Raw genomic sequence first — 17249 nt, forward strand, 5'->3', positions numbered from 1 at the left:
CAATGCATTTTTTGAAAAACAAAAAACAAAAAAAAAGAAACTTTGTGTATGTGACTTAAAGCATGTAACCTTCAGATGTTGCATTCTAAACTGACAATAAAGACCTTTCCCAAATATGTTGGTGTTCTGAAGACTGTTTAATATGCTCTTCTAACTCCTGTGGACCAGAATAAATCAATCTATAAATAAAGCGGGAGTGTGGACATTTTCCCTCACCTAGGGAGAAGCCAGGCCAAGGCAGGGTGTTACAAGTTTTTGCACGCATCGCACTGAACCCAGCTTATTTTAACCTTGCAGGCGATAAAAGCGAAAATGGATGAACTTAGGCCTTTGATACCTGTGTTGGAAGAGTACAAGGCCGATGCCAAATTGGTATTGCAGTTTAAAGAGGAGGTCCAGAATCTGACGTCAGTGCTTAACGAGCTGCAAGAAGAAATTGGCGCCTATGACTACGATGAACTTCAGAGCAGAGTGTCCAATCTTGAAGAAAGGCTCCGTGCATGCATGCAAAAACTAGGTAGGCCCAGAACCCTGCGGGGCGGGGCACTGCACCGCCCACCTCCCCACTCAGCTCACTCAGGCTTAGGGAGTGGTGCTGAAGTGGACAGCGCCCGCCTGGCGTCAGGGAGCAATGGCTGGATTAGGGCTCCTGGGTAGGGCTGCCTTGACAGAGAGCCGAGGGAAGTAGGCACCACCTGTCCTAGGGCCTTGTCCAATCCTGTGCAGAGGCCAGCTCACAGAGCCCATTGAGCTGCACATCTGGAAAAATGACGTTAGATGTTACCTACCATCTGAAGAACGCGCGTGTGTGTGTGCGCGCGCGCGCGTGTGTATGTGTGTGTTGGGTGACTTCTTAAGACACAGGTTTTCATAGAGCGGGAAACGTACATCTTAAGATTCCCTCCAGCTTGCGAACGAGGGCTGACGGAGCTCCCTGAGATACTGAGTCATGCAGAAAAATCCATCACGTCACAGTGGAAGACTTGCCATTCGCAACAAGCCAGGGAGTCCCTCCTGGTGCCTGGAAGGGGTGGGACTGGAGCCAGCGGCCCCTGGGCTCCTTCGGAATCTTATTTGTGGTTGATACCCACTCGCCTTATCAACTTCCGTGTTAATTGCTTTAGCAAATCTTAACGTGTCAGCGTCGGAGTCCACTTTTAAGTAGCACATTTTAAATCCCAATTCCATTTCCAGGTTTTCTTAGGAAAGATTGGCTGGCCCTTGCACCCACTGTTCTCTAACACAGAGGTTGTTCCTTTTCATAGGGTTTACTTTTTAGAGTAACTTAGGGTAGCTTTTAGGGTAATTCTGCTTTATGAAAAAGTTTCCTTTAGGTTTTATCTGATGTTTTCACTTGATTCCCTTTTCATCCCCCGCCCCCCACACACTACAAATGCCTTATTTTAAACTTAAAACATCCCCAAAGAACAAATACTTTAAAAAAAAATCCCCATTGCTATTAAGTGGGAGAGAGAGAACGTTCAAAGGGCAAGAAGGTCGAGTCAGCCAGCCTTTTTGTTTGAACAGGTTCCCACGTCTAGTTTATTTTTATGCCGTTCTAGGTGCCCTAGTAACGCTCCCCAGTCCGGGAGAGGGCGGTGAGCGCTGTTCAGAGCATTAGGACGAATCCGTTGTGATCTGTACACTTGCATCACGTGAGGGATTATCTGCTGCGTTTCTTCAGATGTGCTTCACGGCACCCACGTCCTGGTGTGTCCGGGACTGGGTGACCTGGGACAGTCCCAGGGAGGGGGTCTGGGCTGGACGGTCTCTACCAGCTCTTCCCATTTCAGCATTCAGGAGTCAGCGGGAATGTTTGAAATGCTACTGGTTATCAGGCTTATCCGTGGTTATGGGACTGCGTGAATACTTCTGGTGGGCACTGTCTTTGGGTTTCTACCCATAAAGCTCGCTCTACCCTAAGCTCCCGTCACCTCTCTCCAGACCCTCCAACGCTTCCCCTGGGGGCTTTCGGCCCCTGGGGGTTTCTTTGTTACTTATTTCTCCACAGTAGCATTTTTATTCCCCGGTAGACAGACCGTGTAGAAACCAGTGGGAAACCAAGATTAAACCTTCACATTTTCCGATTAACGGATGAAGGAGCCAAGTGGAAATTCAGAGGGGGCAAAGTAACAACTGATGAGAAGCTAAGGGTCTTTCTGGGAGGATGCTGCCCTTCCCGGACGAGCAGCCTTCGTGCCCGAACTCGGCCTATTTTTAGAAGCTGGGTGAATTCACTTTAGGGTTTGGGATCTTGGGGCTTTCACATGGGTCCCCTTGGGCCGCTGAAATAAGGAGAGAGGATGAAGAGGCCCCCGGAGCCCTGTTCTCCACCACTGAGTGCAGTCACTTCTGCACTCACAAAGACCTTGACCTGTAGATGGACCTGCTGAGTCTTCGGGCAGGTGGGTGGGGGTCCGTCTTTCACCAGCACTCGGGTGGGCGATGTGGGTGAACACCGAACTGAGAACCCCCATCTGGGGGAGGCAGTGTGCTAAAGTGGTAGGTGCCACTCAATGGCCCTGTGGTTCACCAAGGCACTGACCACTTTGCATTTCAGCCGCCTCTTCGTCTGTAAGTTGAAGGCGTAGGAGTCCCTGTGCCCTGGGGTCACTGTGTGAGTCCACAGACACCATTCACGTCACGGGCTGCGCACTGTGCCCAGCATAGAGTAGGTGGTGATAGGACACGTAGGCAGGTGGGTACATAGTACCCGATAGCTAGACATGATTGCTAGGTAAAGAGACAGCTAGACCGATAGGTAGGTAGGTAGGTCAGTAGGTAGTTAGACAGTCAGATGATAAGTAGGTTAGTAGGTAGGTAAACAGATAATACATAGGTAGGTAGGTAGGTAGATAGATAGACAACAGATAATAGGTAAATAGGTAGGTAAGTCAGTAGGTCGGTAGTTGGATAGACAACAGATAGTAGGTAGATAGGTAAGTAGGTAAGTCAGTAGGTAGGTAGGTAGATAGACAACAGATAATAAGTAGGTAGGTAGATAGGTAGACAGACAACAGGTAATACGTAGATACAGCTGCTGTCGCTTCTCCTGCTTCCTAGATTTCATTCAAGCTCGGTAACTTAAAGACCCAACCAATACCTGCGGCTGCTTATTTTAGTCTTTATTTTAGCCTTGCAAACAGGTACCATCTCAGCAGCCTGTTTCTTTGCTGGGAGGCTGCCGGTGAGCATAGAACAGGAGAAGCCAGCACTGATGCTGTCCTGGGCGGTTAGGACTCCTGAAGATGCAGTGTCTCAGAGGCCGGCAGTTCCTTCCTCGGCCTCCCCCGCCCACCCCTGGCCCCCCGCCACTTCCGCCTCTTGTCTCCTGGGTCTGAAGTCTGACTGTAGGTTCCTTTTGCTCCGGTGAACAGCATCTCGGTTACCTTCCTGGTGTCATGATGGGGAAGAGGGTCTCCCTGCAGTTTCCCCAGAGTGCTCTTAATTAGGTCTCTATTCTCTTCAAAGTGATGTTGCTGACAATTCCATACACAGGGGAAAAAAAAACAAGGACTGCAGGTTCCATTGGTTTTCTGTTTCCATTTTAAATCCATTTAAATGGCATTGTGTGTTTTTCCTAATGTGTTCCTCACGTTCCCAGCCGGAACGGGAATCTGAAAGTCTGATTTCTGGAACTGGACATGGGGCTCAGCACCTCTCGGGCATCAGCCGGAAGGGAGGCGGGTGTCCACGGCTCCCCTGCAGTTCCTCTGGTTCCCGGGGCGAGGAAACCAGTTCCTCTGGTTCCCGGCGACCCCGTCCCCCGACCTTTTACTGCCACTCCGTGGACAGCCTGCAGAATCAGACGCCCCAGCAGCTAGACCAGCCAAAAGCAGAGACTTAAGAGCCGATGCGGAACGTCGTTGGTACTCATGCACGTGTCCCGGGCATGGCACATGCCCGTTAGCGTCAGGCCTCAGTCCTGTCTGTAAAATGAGGGGAACTGGCTGACTTCAGGGCTTCCCCCAGCTGGACCGTCCTGGTTCTCCGGTGCTAAAGGCCCCTGTAGGGAAGGTCGAGGAGACAGAGAGAGGGGCCCTTACCTCCTCCCCAGAGGCCGGGATGGAGCCGGGTGAGTGAGCTGCTCCCAAGGACGGTGGGTAAGTTAGCCCACGCGGATTTACACTCAGGATTGAGAGGGAAGTTTAGGGTGTCTCAGTCTGCAGGGGACCGACTAGGACAGCGAGGAGGGAGGGGACCCGAGTCCAGGTGCCGCCCACGGCAGTGACCTCAGTGGTCCCAGCAGGCAGGCAGGTGTCCCCCCAGGTTCCTTCCGGGAAGTGCTCGGGATCGCAAGAGGTCTCTCAGCGTCCCCGTCCCTGCCCAGGTGCGGAGGGGAGATGGGCGTCCAGGGTGGCCCTCGGGGCTGTGGGCCTGGGCTTGCAGGGAGGCTGCTCCGTCCCCGGTTAGCTCTTCTGCAAGGACTTGTGTCTGTCTGAGCTCCCAGCTCTGCCAGCTCTTCCAGCCTAACTCTCCAGTCTTTAGGGATACAAGCTGGGACGGGCGGTCCCGGGACCCGTCTGCCTGCTGTGGAGCAGTCAGCCCCCTCAATCTGGTCTCTGGCCCGGTTCCTTGGCGGGCACGTCGCCCTGGGGCCCGCTCAGGCTCCTGTCAGAGGTCATTCGGGCTGTTGTTCAGAAGTGGCCTCCTTCTAGGAATAGCGGGAACCAGAGGATTTCACCTGCGGAGGCTGCTCTGTCCAGGCTCCCAGCTTTGCAAGGCGGCCCCCCTCCTGAGACCCGGCCTGGGCTCTCAGGGCCCTCCCAGCTGAGGCTGCTGTGCCTGGAGCCCAGCCTCCTCTGAGATGGACCTGCTCGGCTTCCCTTCCCTCCCCGTCCACGAAGCCCAAGCGCTCGTGACAAGAGAGGGCCACTTTCGTGAACGGAACGTGCCAAGACTCTGCCTCGCGGCTCTGCCGTGGGGCTTTTTTAGATCCTGACAGTTCCCGAGGTCTTGGCACAGCCAGTCTGGATGGAGAACCAAAAATAGCTCCGTGACTGAAGCAGGGCGGGCAGCCTCCGTCCCCAGTGGAGAGCCGAGCCCACAGCCAGCAGCTGGCCGAGCAGGCCTCACGGGCCAGCTGGGCCCTTCTCTGCTGCCTCATCCGTGATTCTAAGGCTCCCTCCGAGAGGCTGGGGGAGGCTGGGCTCAGCCCCTCGGGCCAGGGTGCACTGGGGGAGACCTCAGCCCAGGGCAGGGCGGGGCTGGAGCTGGTGCAGACGCCCTCCTCCCGCCCCCCGGCCCCCCTGCAGACGGTCGCCCCTTCTCTGCAGCCACGTGTGGGCCGAACGCAGTGGGACCATCCGGGGCAGCCCCGAGCCTGGACTCGGCCACAGTCTCAGTGTGAATCCATGGCCGCTGGCCTCACTGGGCACTTATGCGTGACGGGCATCCTTCTAGAAGCTCCCCACTGGGTAACTGCTTTAATTCCCACCACCGCCTGTGGGGTGGGTATCCTTTTGGCAGATAAGGAAGCCGCCCTCAGAAGAGGCGGCCCACCTTCCCCCCCCCGCCCCGTCCCCTCTGGCGGGTTACGTGGCAAAGCAGTGGGCTGACGAGGATTTTCTGGGACATGGATAGTCATACCTCTCAGTTCCTGAGAGGTGAGTCATTTGTTCAGTCATTTGTTCGTTCATTCATTCGTTTTGGACAGCTCCCCCAGGCTGAGCCTTGCGGGGGGGAGGGGCGTCCTGCCTGGGGTCGTGAGACCTGGACGCCCGGGGCCACGCCCAGGGGGTGTGCAGGCCCAGCCTGGGTCGAGGAGGCAGGGTGGGTGCCGTCCAGAAGGGAGCGGGCTCTGCAGAGGCGTCGGTGTGGGTCCAGCCACAGAAGACAGGAGGGCAGGAGCGGGGTGGGGGTCTGGCTGTCCCGATGCGGGTGGGCCTGAGCAAAGGTAGGGAGGCGAGTAGAGCTGGGCAGGCGGCCGAGCCGGGCCTCACCCGCCAGCGTCACCTTCTGAACGTGGTGTAAAGGATGGATGTCTGTCTCCTTCGGGGGAGGTCGTCCCAGGCCGGGTGTGGCCGCTGAAGGCCAGGCAGGGCGTTGGCGTGAGCGGACGTCTCACTGGGAAGCGTGCCCGCGATGGGGCACCAGCAGGCATCCCACCCGGGGCCCCCGATCCGTGACACCCTTGGGGCCACGGTGCCTTGGGACTTCTCCTTCCGGGCGGCAGACAGGACCACTGTCCCTGACTCAGCGGTGGGGAGGCCCTGCACGGGACATTCACACGGGGCACTTTGCTGGCCTCTGGGCAGCAGGGAGATGGGCTGTCTCTGGTGTTCGATGGCCCCTGTTAGCATTTCCCACCCAGTTCGGAGGGTCTGCTGTCTCCCGGGGGCAGCCCAGAACCCCCCAGGGTCACAGAAACAAAGAGGGTGCTGGGGGGAGACCAGCCTAGTGTCCTGCTTCTCCCCTGCCCTCCCTCCTCCAGACGGAACCCTCAGGGAACCCCACCCCAAATTCTCAAAACCCTCGTGGGATGAGAACCTGGTCTGGGGCTCTCGTGGGCATGCACGCTCTCGCGAGATTTCCAAGGACCCACTTTTTTCTTACTTCTGGTTGCTGTAGATGTTGGCTGACCTGCACGTAATGTCCAGTCCCTTTGTCCTCTGTCTGTCCTCCCTCAGATGGGGGGTGTGGACAGGGCCGGCCTTGAGGGGACAGTATTTCAGTGGGAAAAAGTATGCAATTCCTCCTGAAAGGGGAACAGGCAAATATACACTGGGAAGGGATGGGCGAGTAAAAATAGTTGAGTTCCTTTTTCGAATCTGGGCCAGAGGCAGCAGCCTGGGGAGCGGCACCGCTGGGGCTTAGGAGCGGGGCAGCGTGACTTGATGGGAATTTGGCTGTAAAGCCGCCTTTCTTCTGCTTTGCAGTCAGCTCTTAATCCCGGTCCAAAGCCTCCGCGTTGCCCAGATACAAGCCTCTCCTGACAACACAAAGAGACAGAGGCCCCAGGCACTGGGCTGGGGGTCCAGGACGTCCACTTCTGCAGTCTTGTTCAATGATGCTGATGGATCTGCTTGCCCCACTTTAAGTTTGGGGAGAGAGTGGGAGGCACCCCAGACAGTGCAGAGGTGGCCATGGGCCCCTCCCCGAGGCCGGGCCACCTCACTTGGCGGGATGACCCCCGGCTAAACCACGGTCCCTGGGTCAAGTCACTGGCAATCTTCTGAAAACGCGCAGGTCTCCTCTAAACTTTGCAGACTGACCCCTACGTCTGCTAATACAGTGGCAGTTTAGCAGAGCAGGCAGAGCTGGGGAGTTACACGCAGGCCTGGCCTGGAAGAAAGGGAGGGAGTCCCAGTCGGCACATGTCCCCGCAGGGCAGGGCCCACTGCCTACGTCGAGGGGCCAGTCGGCTTCTGAGGGTCAGGAAACTTTTGGCCTTCTGAGGCTGGCTGAGTTGACTTATTCCGGAAGGCTTCAGGGCTACGCACACAGGGTGGCATCCAGGTGGCAGGAGGGGGATTTCTGCTGGGCACGGTGGCTGCCCGGGGCTATCAGGGGCAGTGGGAAGGGCGCTGGGCTGTCGGGAATGCCCGAGTGTCGGTGTGGCCCCGAGTGCATCCCAGCCCGTCTCCCGCCTCCATCTGTGCGATGGGAGGGCTCCGTCACCCCCGTGCTCTCTGCTCCGTCAGTGACTTCAAATCCCAGCCCTCCGGCCCCTGGGCACCTCCTCCAGGCAGTAGGGAGCCTGCTGTCACCCTGCAGGGAAGCTCACAGGCCCTCCAGGGGGAAGGAGCGTCCTTCCTCCTGTGCTGGACCGCGGATGCACTTTCTCCTTAGGAGGTCCAGCGGCTGCCGCCCCTGCTTCCCAGAGGAGAAAACTGCGTCTGGGCGAGGCTGGCTGCCCCATCGGGAGGTGCGGCCCTGGCACCCCTGGCCCGAGGCCCAGGGGACTGCACCTCCCTCTCCCCACCCGCCCTGGCCTCCGTTGCTCTCTGCTTGGGGGAGGGGGGTGGTGGCCTCTCTCGCCTTTGGGGCTGGGCCCAGGCACTCACTCCCCTGCGCCGTGTCCTCTCTTACAGCGTGTGGCAAGCTGACGGGCATAAGTGACCCCGTGACCATCAAGACCTCCGGCTCGAGGTTTGGGTCCTGGATGACGGACCCTCTGGCCCCAGAAGGTGATAACAGGGTAAGTGCTTCCTTCATTGGATCTGGGTCTGGGGCAGGGGGGGTGTGGACGAGCAAAACTTGGTGCCCCCGGGGTGGGGTTCCAGGGACTTTGGGGAGAGGTCCAGGTCCCTTGCCGAGGTCCCTGTACTAAGGCAGAGTCGCAGACCACGAGGGAGGCGGGTCCGAGGACGCCTGCGACCCCCTCCCCGCGCGCGGCTCTGCCCCTGGGAGCGGAGGGGCTGCCTCGGGCTGAAACCTTCCCATGCTCACAGCACTGCCCCCGCTCCGCTGGGGAACAGCACGGTCAGGCCTTCTTGTTTTAATGACTTCTCATTTGCGTTTCATTTGCCATTCCTTTCATGGCTGATGGAAACTCATGTTCTTTTTTGATTTAGGAGAAAAGCCATGTTCTTTTTTTTCTAGACTCTCCCTCCCTGGGTAAAGACCTCATAAAAGGAGAGAGAGACGACCGAGCGGCGCGTCTGTCTTGATCGGGATGGGGTGGGGGCTGCGTTGCGTTGTCGTTGGAGTCCCTTCGGGGCGTGGGGAGCAGAGGGCTGGCTGGCTGGGAGGGTGGCACCTGGCCCACTGGGCCCGGGTAACATCCGTCCATCACCACAGCGTCCTTTGGGAGCGTTTCAGCGAAGGGAGGTTCCGAACGCCCAGGGTTCTGGCTCTCGGTTGGAGGAAAGGAGCTGTGGGCATCCCTGTCCCTTGGTGGTCCACCAGCCTGACCGCTGGCACCCGGAGAGAACCGTCACAACAGTCCAGGGCCTCTCTTACCCAGCCCCTTGCCTGCAGGACGTTTAGAAAATAAACACTTAAAAAAAAACTTCAACTCTTCCTCTGGGCGGATTGAGAAAGGAGCTTAGGAATTGGAGAACCTCTGAGCCTTGTCTGGAGGATTTTCAGTGAGAGGGATCTTGAGACTTCTGATGTCTGCTCCTCCCCCAGCCCCATTCCCACCCTTTAGACAGTGTGATCGCTTCTGTTTAGATCAGGAAGCGGCACATTCTCCTTCTGGGGAAGACGCCTGGGGGACCACGATGGGCTTTCCAGCGATCTGGGCGTCTGTCTTTTTATCCCACAACCTCCAGTGGGAGGAACCCCCGTCTCTCCCCTTCCTTACCCACACCCCGGCAGGCCAGCAGCCTCTTCCCAGACCTCATCCCCGGGTCTGCAGGCAGAGAGTTCTGGAAGGAGGGGGCCGGCTACAGGCTGCCAACCCGGGAAATGACCAGGTCCGGTATTTTGGGGGTGAAGTTTCTTTGTGTTTTATTTTCTGAATGGTGACGGCTAGCTGGTCCTTGGAAGTTTTCTAAGAATTTAATTGGCCAATTAATTACCAGTTAATTACCAATGAACCATTTGATTGGCCAGTTGTTACCCTGACTACTCTTCAGTTTCATCTGCATCCCCCTGGAAAACACCACTTTGGTTCTCAGTTTGATTAGGAGTGTGCTCTTGCTGCAGATGTCAGTGATAATACCAGTAACGCAGACGTGAAAGAGCGCGTGATGTTTATATTGAAATACAAGCGGAAGTATTGGTTTCTAGGACGCAGCGACACGTGTGCCCAGCCCTCCGCTGAGCGCACCTGTTCCTGTCCTGGTTTGGTCCCGCGGCTGCCCTCCAGCCGGAGATCATAGGTGTCTCTGCTGTGTTGATGAGAAAACGCAGGGCCAGGAGGGTCACGTGACTTGCCCAAGGTCTCAGGAAAGGCTGGCCGGTGGGTTTATTAACCATTTATTTACTGCGATGTTCCAGGTTGAGTCTCCCAAGTCACCCTCCTCTCCGTTGCCTTCTCCCCACCTCCTGCCTGCCCCCTGCCTGCCCCACCACACACACCCCACTGACCCAGCAGGGCTCTTGGGATCCGTGAGCTGGAACCAATGACCTTGGTGCTGCAGAGGACGAACCCCGGTCTAGAGGATTTCTCAGAGATCACGTATCAGGGCTCCTGGAACCCCCGTACCGTGAGGATGTAGGTTCATCTGCAAAGCCGTCGAGGCGGTGATGGGTGCTTTGGGGAATTAGACATCTCTTTTCTGCTTGATGAGTTGATCACCGTCCAGGAAAGGGGGCCCTGGTGATGGACAGAGCGCAAGCAGGAAGGCGGAAGGGGGGCCTTTGTGGGAGCTGACTGCGTGGGGAGGGAGGGAGGGGACCAGCTCGCTGGCAGGGGACCCTGGGGGCCTGCTCCAAAGCTGTGGGCAGTCGGCAGTCCCGCCCCATGCCGTGAGATCAGCACAGCCACCAGCTCACAGCCTGCTAAGTGACACGTCCCCAGGTCCTGCCATTGATCTAGAAGGGAGCTGGTTTCTTTTGTTTTGATCTTTTCCATTCTCCGTCCAGTTTTGATCACACACAGGAGACCAATAACTCGCTCCCCCCCCAAAAAAAAATCAGTGTCAGCTTCAGTGCAGGAGGCCACAGAGGGCGAGGAAAGAGGGGTGTGGCCAACAGCCAGGGCGGGGAATTGCCTTGGGACCCCTGTCCGGGAGCCCTCCAAGGGGCTTTCGGGCCCCCCTGCCTTTGTGCTGAGCTGTTAGAACCAGGTTAGCTCGTTCGTTAGGCACCGCCTGTGTGTAGGCACTGGCTGGGCTCCGGTGGTCCTCCACCCTGTCCAGAAGCTTCTGATGGTACCAGGGTTCCAGAAGCCATGCTCTCGTCACCCCAGGCTGTGTCCCTCCCCCGGGAGACCAAGACGCTGAGGCGCGTACCTCTGACTGTGGACCCTTCTGAGGTCCGGCATCCACCATCCCTCTTAACAGCCGTGCTTCCACCGTAGAAGTCCCAGGCCCGCTCACATCAGACAGTGGTAAGGGGACCAGCCAGCCTCTGGCCCCCAGGAAGTTCATGTTCAGAGGGGTGGTCTCGTCACTAGAACACCTCTCATTTCCCAAACAGCAGTGAGCTCAGTTTAGTGTTTAAAAGTCCTTCCCTGTCATCTAAACAGTGTCACAGCCATCCAGGTATTTTATTCCTACAGAATCTGTCTTCCTGAAGGTCGTATTATCCGAACTGCACGGTCACACTGTTTCGTGTGGTCGGGGACGGTCTTGGGGATGCTGACCTCGCCCCCCTTTCAAGCCTCACTCCCCAGTGAAGCCTCCCACCTCCCTACTCACCTGTTCAGCTAAGGGCTCCCTTTAGAGCATCTTTCCCACCCGTGCCGGCTCCTTGAGGTCAGGTCCTGCCAGGAGGACATGTGACAGATGCCTGCCCCGCCAAAGGGAGGAGAGGACATGGTCATGTTACTAAGCGAGGCTCTTTGGGCGGCTTCCCTCCCCCGCTCCGCCCCTCCCAGGTACATCCCTGCATCACGTAAGATGGGGCCAGACTCGACAGCATCGCCCTGCCCTGCCCTGCCTCGAGATGGCCTTCTTCACTAAAAAGCACATGAAAATAATAGGGACAATTAGGAAAACCCCACGTTCTCCGTAAACTCCACCGTGTGGAACCGAAATGCAGTCAGGATGCGGGAATACCCAGGTTTTCTTACAGGGGAGCTGGTGTTGGGCGTTTTGATTCCAGTGAGCTGGCAGGCCACATCCACTCAAGGCGTGGCATTTACGAAGAAAGAGTCTGGAGGTGGCTTTGTTTTATCTCTTCTGGCAAAGGGACCCTCGTGGGTGGGGGAGCTCGCGCACTGGCCTCAGACCTGCCGAGGGGACTCTTCTCGCCACTCGCCCGGGGGGCCTTCCTTCTGCTGACAGAAGCACCCGCAGCAGCGGGGGCTCTGAGCCCTGATGCCCCAAGGGCCCCTTTCTCCCTTGGGCTTCCCTGGCTTCTGTTCCCCGGTGTGTTCTCAGCTCTCCCCCCTCCTCAGCCTGGGGCCCCACGGTCCTTCCCCGCAGGACAACGGCCACAGGGAGCTGCAGCCCGCATGGAGCGTGGCCCTGAGGTCACCAGCGCCCGGAGGGCAGGGAACGAGTTCCCATCACTTGGAGAACAGGAGGCGCATGGCCACCTGGGCCACCCAAGGCATCCTGCCCGGCGGTGGTGGGTGAAGCGGGCATTGTGGTCAAGCCCAGGAGCGAGCGAGTGGAAGGTCGCCGTCCCCTTCTGTCTGTGCCCGTGAACAGAACCTGCTTTATGGGGTCGGTTGGGCATTTCAGAGGACGGCCTCGGGAGTCTGGGAGGAAGTGGCCCAGCAAAGACAGGCAGTGGGTATGTCCTGTGCGAGATGCAGTCTGCTTTCTGGTGAACAGACCATGTGGCCCTGGGCGAGACCCTCACCCCTGGGCCTCTCTGAATTGAGGACTTGGAACGAGTGGTCTCGGGGACCCTGCCGAACGTTAGAATCCCCTGGAAGCTTTAACCAGCTGATGCCCGGCTCTACCCCCAAGGTCTGTGCCATTGTTCTGGGGTGTGAAAGCTCCCAGGAGACCCAGCCAGGTTGAGGACCCTGGTCCCAGGCCCCCGCGGTTCAGATGCAGCGGTTCTGGGCGGCATCCTGGAGGGGACGGGATTCCATCTGAGCCTTGGAACGTGGAGCAGGCAGGGCAGGACAAGGCATTTGAGGTGAGATCAGAGTGAACTCGTGGGGGTGGGAGGCACTGCCAGAGGTGGGCCCTCATCGCAGGCCCTGGGGGTCCCATGATGCACTCCTCTTCTGCACAGAGGGGCTCGCTGGTGGCCTAGACCCTCCAGGCCGAGAGCTGGTTGTTACACATTCAGCACCTGTGCTGATTTTCTCTCCCACCCTAAATTGCCTTTTCCGAGTGTTGCCCACTGTGACCGATTTGCCAGTTTATCGGAGGAAAAGGCGGTTTAAAAATCCTTAGAAATTGGATGCTGACTTCACGCAGCTCTGCCCACAGGAAGGAGGTGTTGATCCCTGGGGGTCCACGGATGCATCAACCCAACCAGGTTCCCACCATCAAAGACCCACTCGTGGCGGAGGCAGAGCGAGCTGAGATGGGGGCGGTCAGGAGAGGGTGCAGAGGGGGGCTGTCACTTGAGCTAAGTCTTGAGAGAAGCAGTGAGCTCCCCGTCTGGGAGGTAGCCAGGAGGAGGCGAGGCGGACCTCTGACACCTTCCGCCCAGCCCTGCACTTGCCCCGTTCTAATACGTGGCCCGCATCGCCGAGGGCTGCTCTGACGGAGGCTAAGGGTAATGAAAAGCCTCATGTGAGACCCAGCCTTTAAAAAAAATGTTGTTAAAAACAAAAAGCACATCTACCTCTAAGCATCTGAATGGATGTCTCAGGAACAAGGTTACAGGTTTGGGGTTTTTTAATTTTTAACGCATGCGCAATACCGTGTCTGAAAACTCCCACATCCTTAATCCCTCCTGCAGCCGGCAGAGCCCTTGACAGATAAAGCAGCTGCCTTCTTGCCAGACAGATGCACTGGGAACGGCATTAGCCCGGCAGATTTTCCTCTGACTAACTGCATTGCTTTCTAATTTGCTCCCATGTTGGTTGAAAATGACTAAAGCGTTTTGTGCAAAGTCTAGACAGCTTTCGAGTCAACTGGCATTTAAGCAGTCATTGGAAAGCTCTTCTTCTTGTGACCCCAAACTTGGGCCTCTACTGGGTTTGTTATCTTGGTTGATTTGAGCAGTCAGAGCCTTCTGGAAGCCCGGATTCCTCAGGGAGAGGCGCTTTCCCAGGACCGGGCGTGATAGAGTGATTACGCTCGGAGCTTCCCAAGTGCCAAATTAGTGACGTCCCCCCGCCGGACTGGTGGTTCAGTCCAGCCTGCTGTGAGGGCCTGGACGAAAGGAGAGGCCTGACGCACGCGCCCCCTGGGATATCGGGCATTACCCTTCCTGGCGACCTTGATAACGGCCATCCCTGCAGACTGCCCGGTGTTGTGGGCACTTGTCCTCCTGCGGGCCCCGGCGGCTGTGCCCTCTGCCACAGCGTCCTGCTGGAGGGCGGTGCCCCATGCTGCTGGAGGGCCAGCCTTCCCAGATGACCCACACCCGCTTGGCGGGAACAGCAGAGGGTGGCGGTCAGCCACGCCCATGGCGCGGCTGCGGGGTCCCAGGCTGTCGGTCCCCACACCCCTGTGCGTGGTGTCCTTTCTCCAGGCTGGACGCTTCCTCCCCTGGTGGGGAGACAGCCCTGGCCCCTCGTGAAGGGCACCCCGTGGGTTTGGAGGAAGGACGTGACCCTATTTAGTCTGTTCTCTCCCAGTCCTTCCGGCTCCTTCTCTGGGTGCTGAATCACTAAACGCCAAGTCCAGGAGGGGATGCCTACCCGGGAGGGGTCCCCCCCGCTTCAGCACCACTGACAGGTCCGCTGTGTCCGCAGGTCTGGTACATGGACGGCTACCACAACAACCGCTTTGTCCGCGAGTACAGATCGATGCTGGCCTTCATGACCACGGACAATTTCACGTCCCACCGCCTCCCGCACCCCTGGTCCGGCACGGGGCAGGTGGTCTACAACGGCTCCATCTACTTCAACAAGTTCCAGAGTCACATCGTCATCAGGTTCGACCTAAAGACAGAGACGATCCTCAAGACGCGCAGCCTGGACTATGCCGGCTATAACAACATGTACCACTACGCGTGGGGCGGCCACTCGGACATCGACCTCATGGTGGACGAGAACGGGCTGTGGGCTGTCTACGCCACCAACCAGAACGCCGGCAACATCGTCGTCAGCAAGCTGGACCCCGTGTCCCTGCAGGTGCTGCAGACCTGGAACACCAGCTACCCCAAGCGCAGCGCTGGCGAGGCCTTCATCATCTGCGGGACCCTCTACGTCACCAACGGCTACTCGGGGGGCACCAAGGTCCACTATGCCTACCAAACCAACGCCTCTACCTACGAGTACATCGACATCCCCTTCCAGAACAAGTACTCGCACATCTCCATGCTGGATTACAACCCCAAGGACCGCGCCCTGTACGCCTGGAACAACGGCCACCAGATCCTCTACAACGTCACCCTCTTCCACGTCATCCGGTCTGATGAGCTGTAGGTCCCCTCGGCCTGGAAGCCGAGGGTCCGCGTCCTCCACCCACCTGGAAATTCCTGTGGGACGGCTGCCAAGTGAATATCGGTGAGACGAACAAGGCTGATTTGGAAAAAGCAGCAGCAGCGTGGACTCCGGCATCATGGGGTGGCGTTGCCCCCCGCGTTTCTCCAGCTCCAGCCGGAGGGCGGCCAGTGTGGGAAGAAGCCCCCATATACACGGCTGGAACTGCAGCCCAGGGCTCCCTGGTTCCCCCGCCCTGGTCCCCTTTCTGGTCAATATACTCAAGAAGTAAGGCACTGACTGTTGGCCAGTTCTTACTGAGAACAACCCACTGTTAGGATCGCATGGACTTGTCCGTAGATCATGGTCAGCTCGATGGACCTGAGTGTCGTGTCTCATTGAAGCCCCCCTCCCCCGGGCCTGGCTCGGCGGCCGAGGGGGCCACGTAGGCTAGTGTAACTCGCATCTCATCGCCGCTGCCGTCCTTGACCACGTGTTGTGTCTTAGATGCTCTGTGCTGAGACCCCAAGTAGCCCGTGGACCCGAGTTAGTCCCCAAGAGCGGTGGCCGGCGTGTGTGGCGTGGACAGGCTCAGTGCCGCACCGTTTGAATCCGCGTACCCCGTAGATACATCGTGCAATGTCCATCTGTTGTTTCCTCGAGGTGGTGACTTGTCTGTTTAGTGGATGCCATGAATGTCGTAAATGCAATGCCGTAGTTTGGATTAGTAAGTGGATGGTTTTTGTTTCTGAAGAGGAATAAAAAAAAAACACATCAATGTTCGCCCTTATAGAGAGATGATCAAGTTCATGTTGCTAATCATGAAAGGAAATATCCTCTTCTTGTTAAATTATCTAAATAAGTGTAACCACAGATGAGAAGGGCTCATCTAGGGAAACTTCGGTTTCCAACGGGAAAGAAATGCTCTTGAGGGCAACAGTGTGCGGAAAGTACATTTTTTAAGTAAAAAAGAGGGAAACTTTGTACTATCCGGTTATCTAAGGAACAATAAAAATATTAGGAGATGTTTTTGCTTCATTTGTCATTTCAGAAGGTTTTAAAAATGACCGAGACTTCCAGAGCCTTGCAGACGTATTCCAGAGCGAGTGCCCCTCTCAGAAGAGGACAGGGCACGGGCTGGACACAAGCCCCATTGGGTCCCTAGGCACTCATCCCCCGCAAGGGTCGGAGCCCGAGAATCAGCTTGGAGGTCCCTACTCCTTGGGTGAATCTGAATCCGAGGGCTACACCACTGGGAGTCCCACCCTACCCCACCCCGCCAGGCTCCTCCAAGATACAGCTGGAAGGAGCCTGGGACAAGCACCCGCTTCTGACGTGGCAGGGGGCATCCGCAGAGACCCTGCCGAAAAGTGGGCAAAGGTAAACCCAGGCCCTCTCTGGCCAGTCCGCTCACTGGGAGCACTGGGGATCCAGGGGGTGAGTGGCCAGCCCTGTCTGGGGTCTGGGTCCCTGAGCCTTGGAGACAGAGAACCTCATGCATCGGGGGAGCCCAGGCCACCACAGCCAGACCCGCAGATACCAAGCCAGGCTCTGTCTCTAAGTGGGCCCTGAGGTCTCTGCAGGACAGAGCCGTTCTGGAGTGCCCTGGGGGTTCACATGGCCAGAGAAGGCACAGGTCAAAGTAACTCTCCTTTCACAGGACAGTTCAGGACCGGCCTTGGCGCTAGATGCCAAGGCAGGATGTGGCATGTGGTGACCGTCCACTCCCTCCCCTGCCCTTCCCCCTGCTCTGGGGCGGCGGGCCTCCTTGGCAGGGTGGACAGCAGGGCTGTGATGTGGGCCTGGGGAGAAGCCAGCAGCCCCCGTGAGCTCAGCCCAGCTGGCACCGCACCCAAACCAGAGAGCAGAGGGGCTGATGTGTTTCCAAAACAGCCTTCTTCAGTTGCCATCACTTGTCCTGGAAAGAACCTGGGTGGGTCCCCAGGCAGGGGTGTAGGTGGCACTTAGAGGGGGTGTAGCTGGCGTTCATGGCGCTGGTACTCTCGGAGTCAGTCTGAGAACATCTGAGAACATCTAAGAACATCTGACTCTGTCCCCGGGGCCCCTCGGAGGCTGGAGCCACTGAGACAGCAAGCTGGTCCGGCAAGGAGGCAGCGGGGGCACGGGGACCGTGTCTGCTAGTCACAGTGGGTGCCCTTGGGATCCGGCCAATTGCTGGGAAGATATGGGA

General features: G+C 57.6%; 1 protein-coding gene across 1 annotated transcript; it reads left to right on the forward strand.

The window, feature by feature from the left end:
* The first annotated feature begins 297 nt into the window (after positions 1 to 297).
* On the forward strand, positions 298 to 16081 carry LOC113619542 (noelin). The gene is made up of 3 exons (XM_027104398.1): positions 298 to 517; positions 8034 to 8140; positions 14387 to 16081. Exons 1-3 carry the CDS (start codon positions 313 to 315, stop codon positions 15059 to 15061), a joined length of 987 nt encoding a protein of 328 aa, XP_026960199.1. The 5' UTR covers positions 298 to 312; the 3' UTR covers positions 15062 to 16081.
* Positions 16082 to 17249: the final 1168 nt, after the last annotated feature.

Source organism: Aethalodelphis obliquidens, unplaced genomic scaffold (assembly GCF_003676395.1).
Source record: "Aethalodelphis obliquidens isolate GAN/ISIS:26980383/991018 unplaced genomic scaffold, ASM367639v1 scaffold7, whole genome shotgun sequence".
Classification (NCBI taxonomy): domain Eukaryota; kingdom Metazoa; phylum Chordata; class Mammalia; order Artiodactyla; family Delphinidae; genus Aethalodelphis; species Aethalodelphis obliquidens.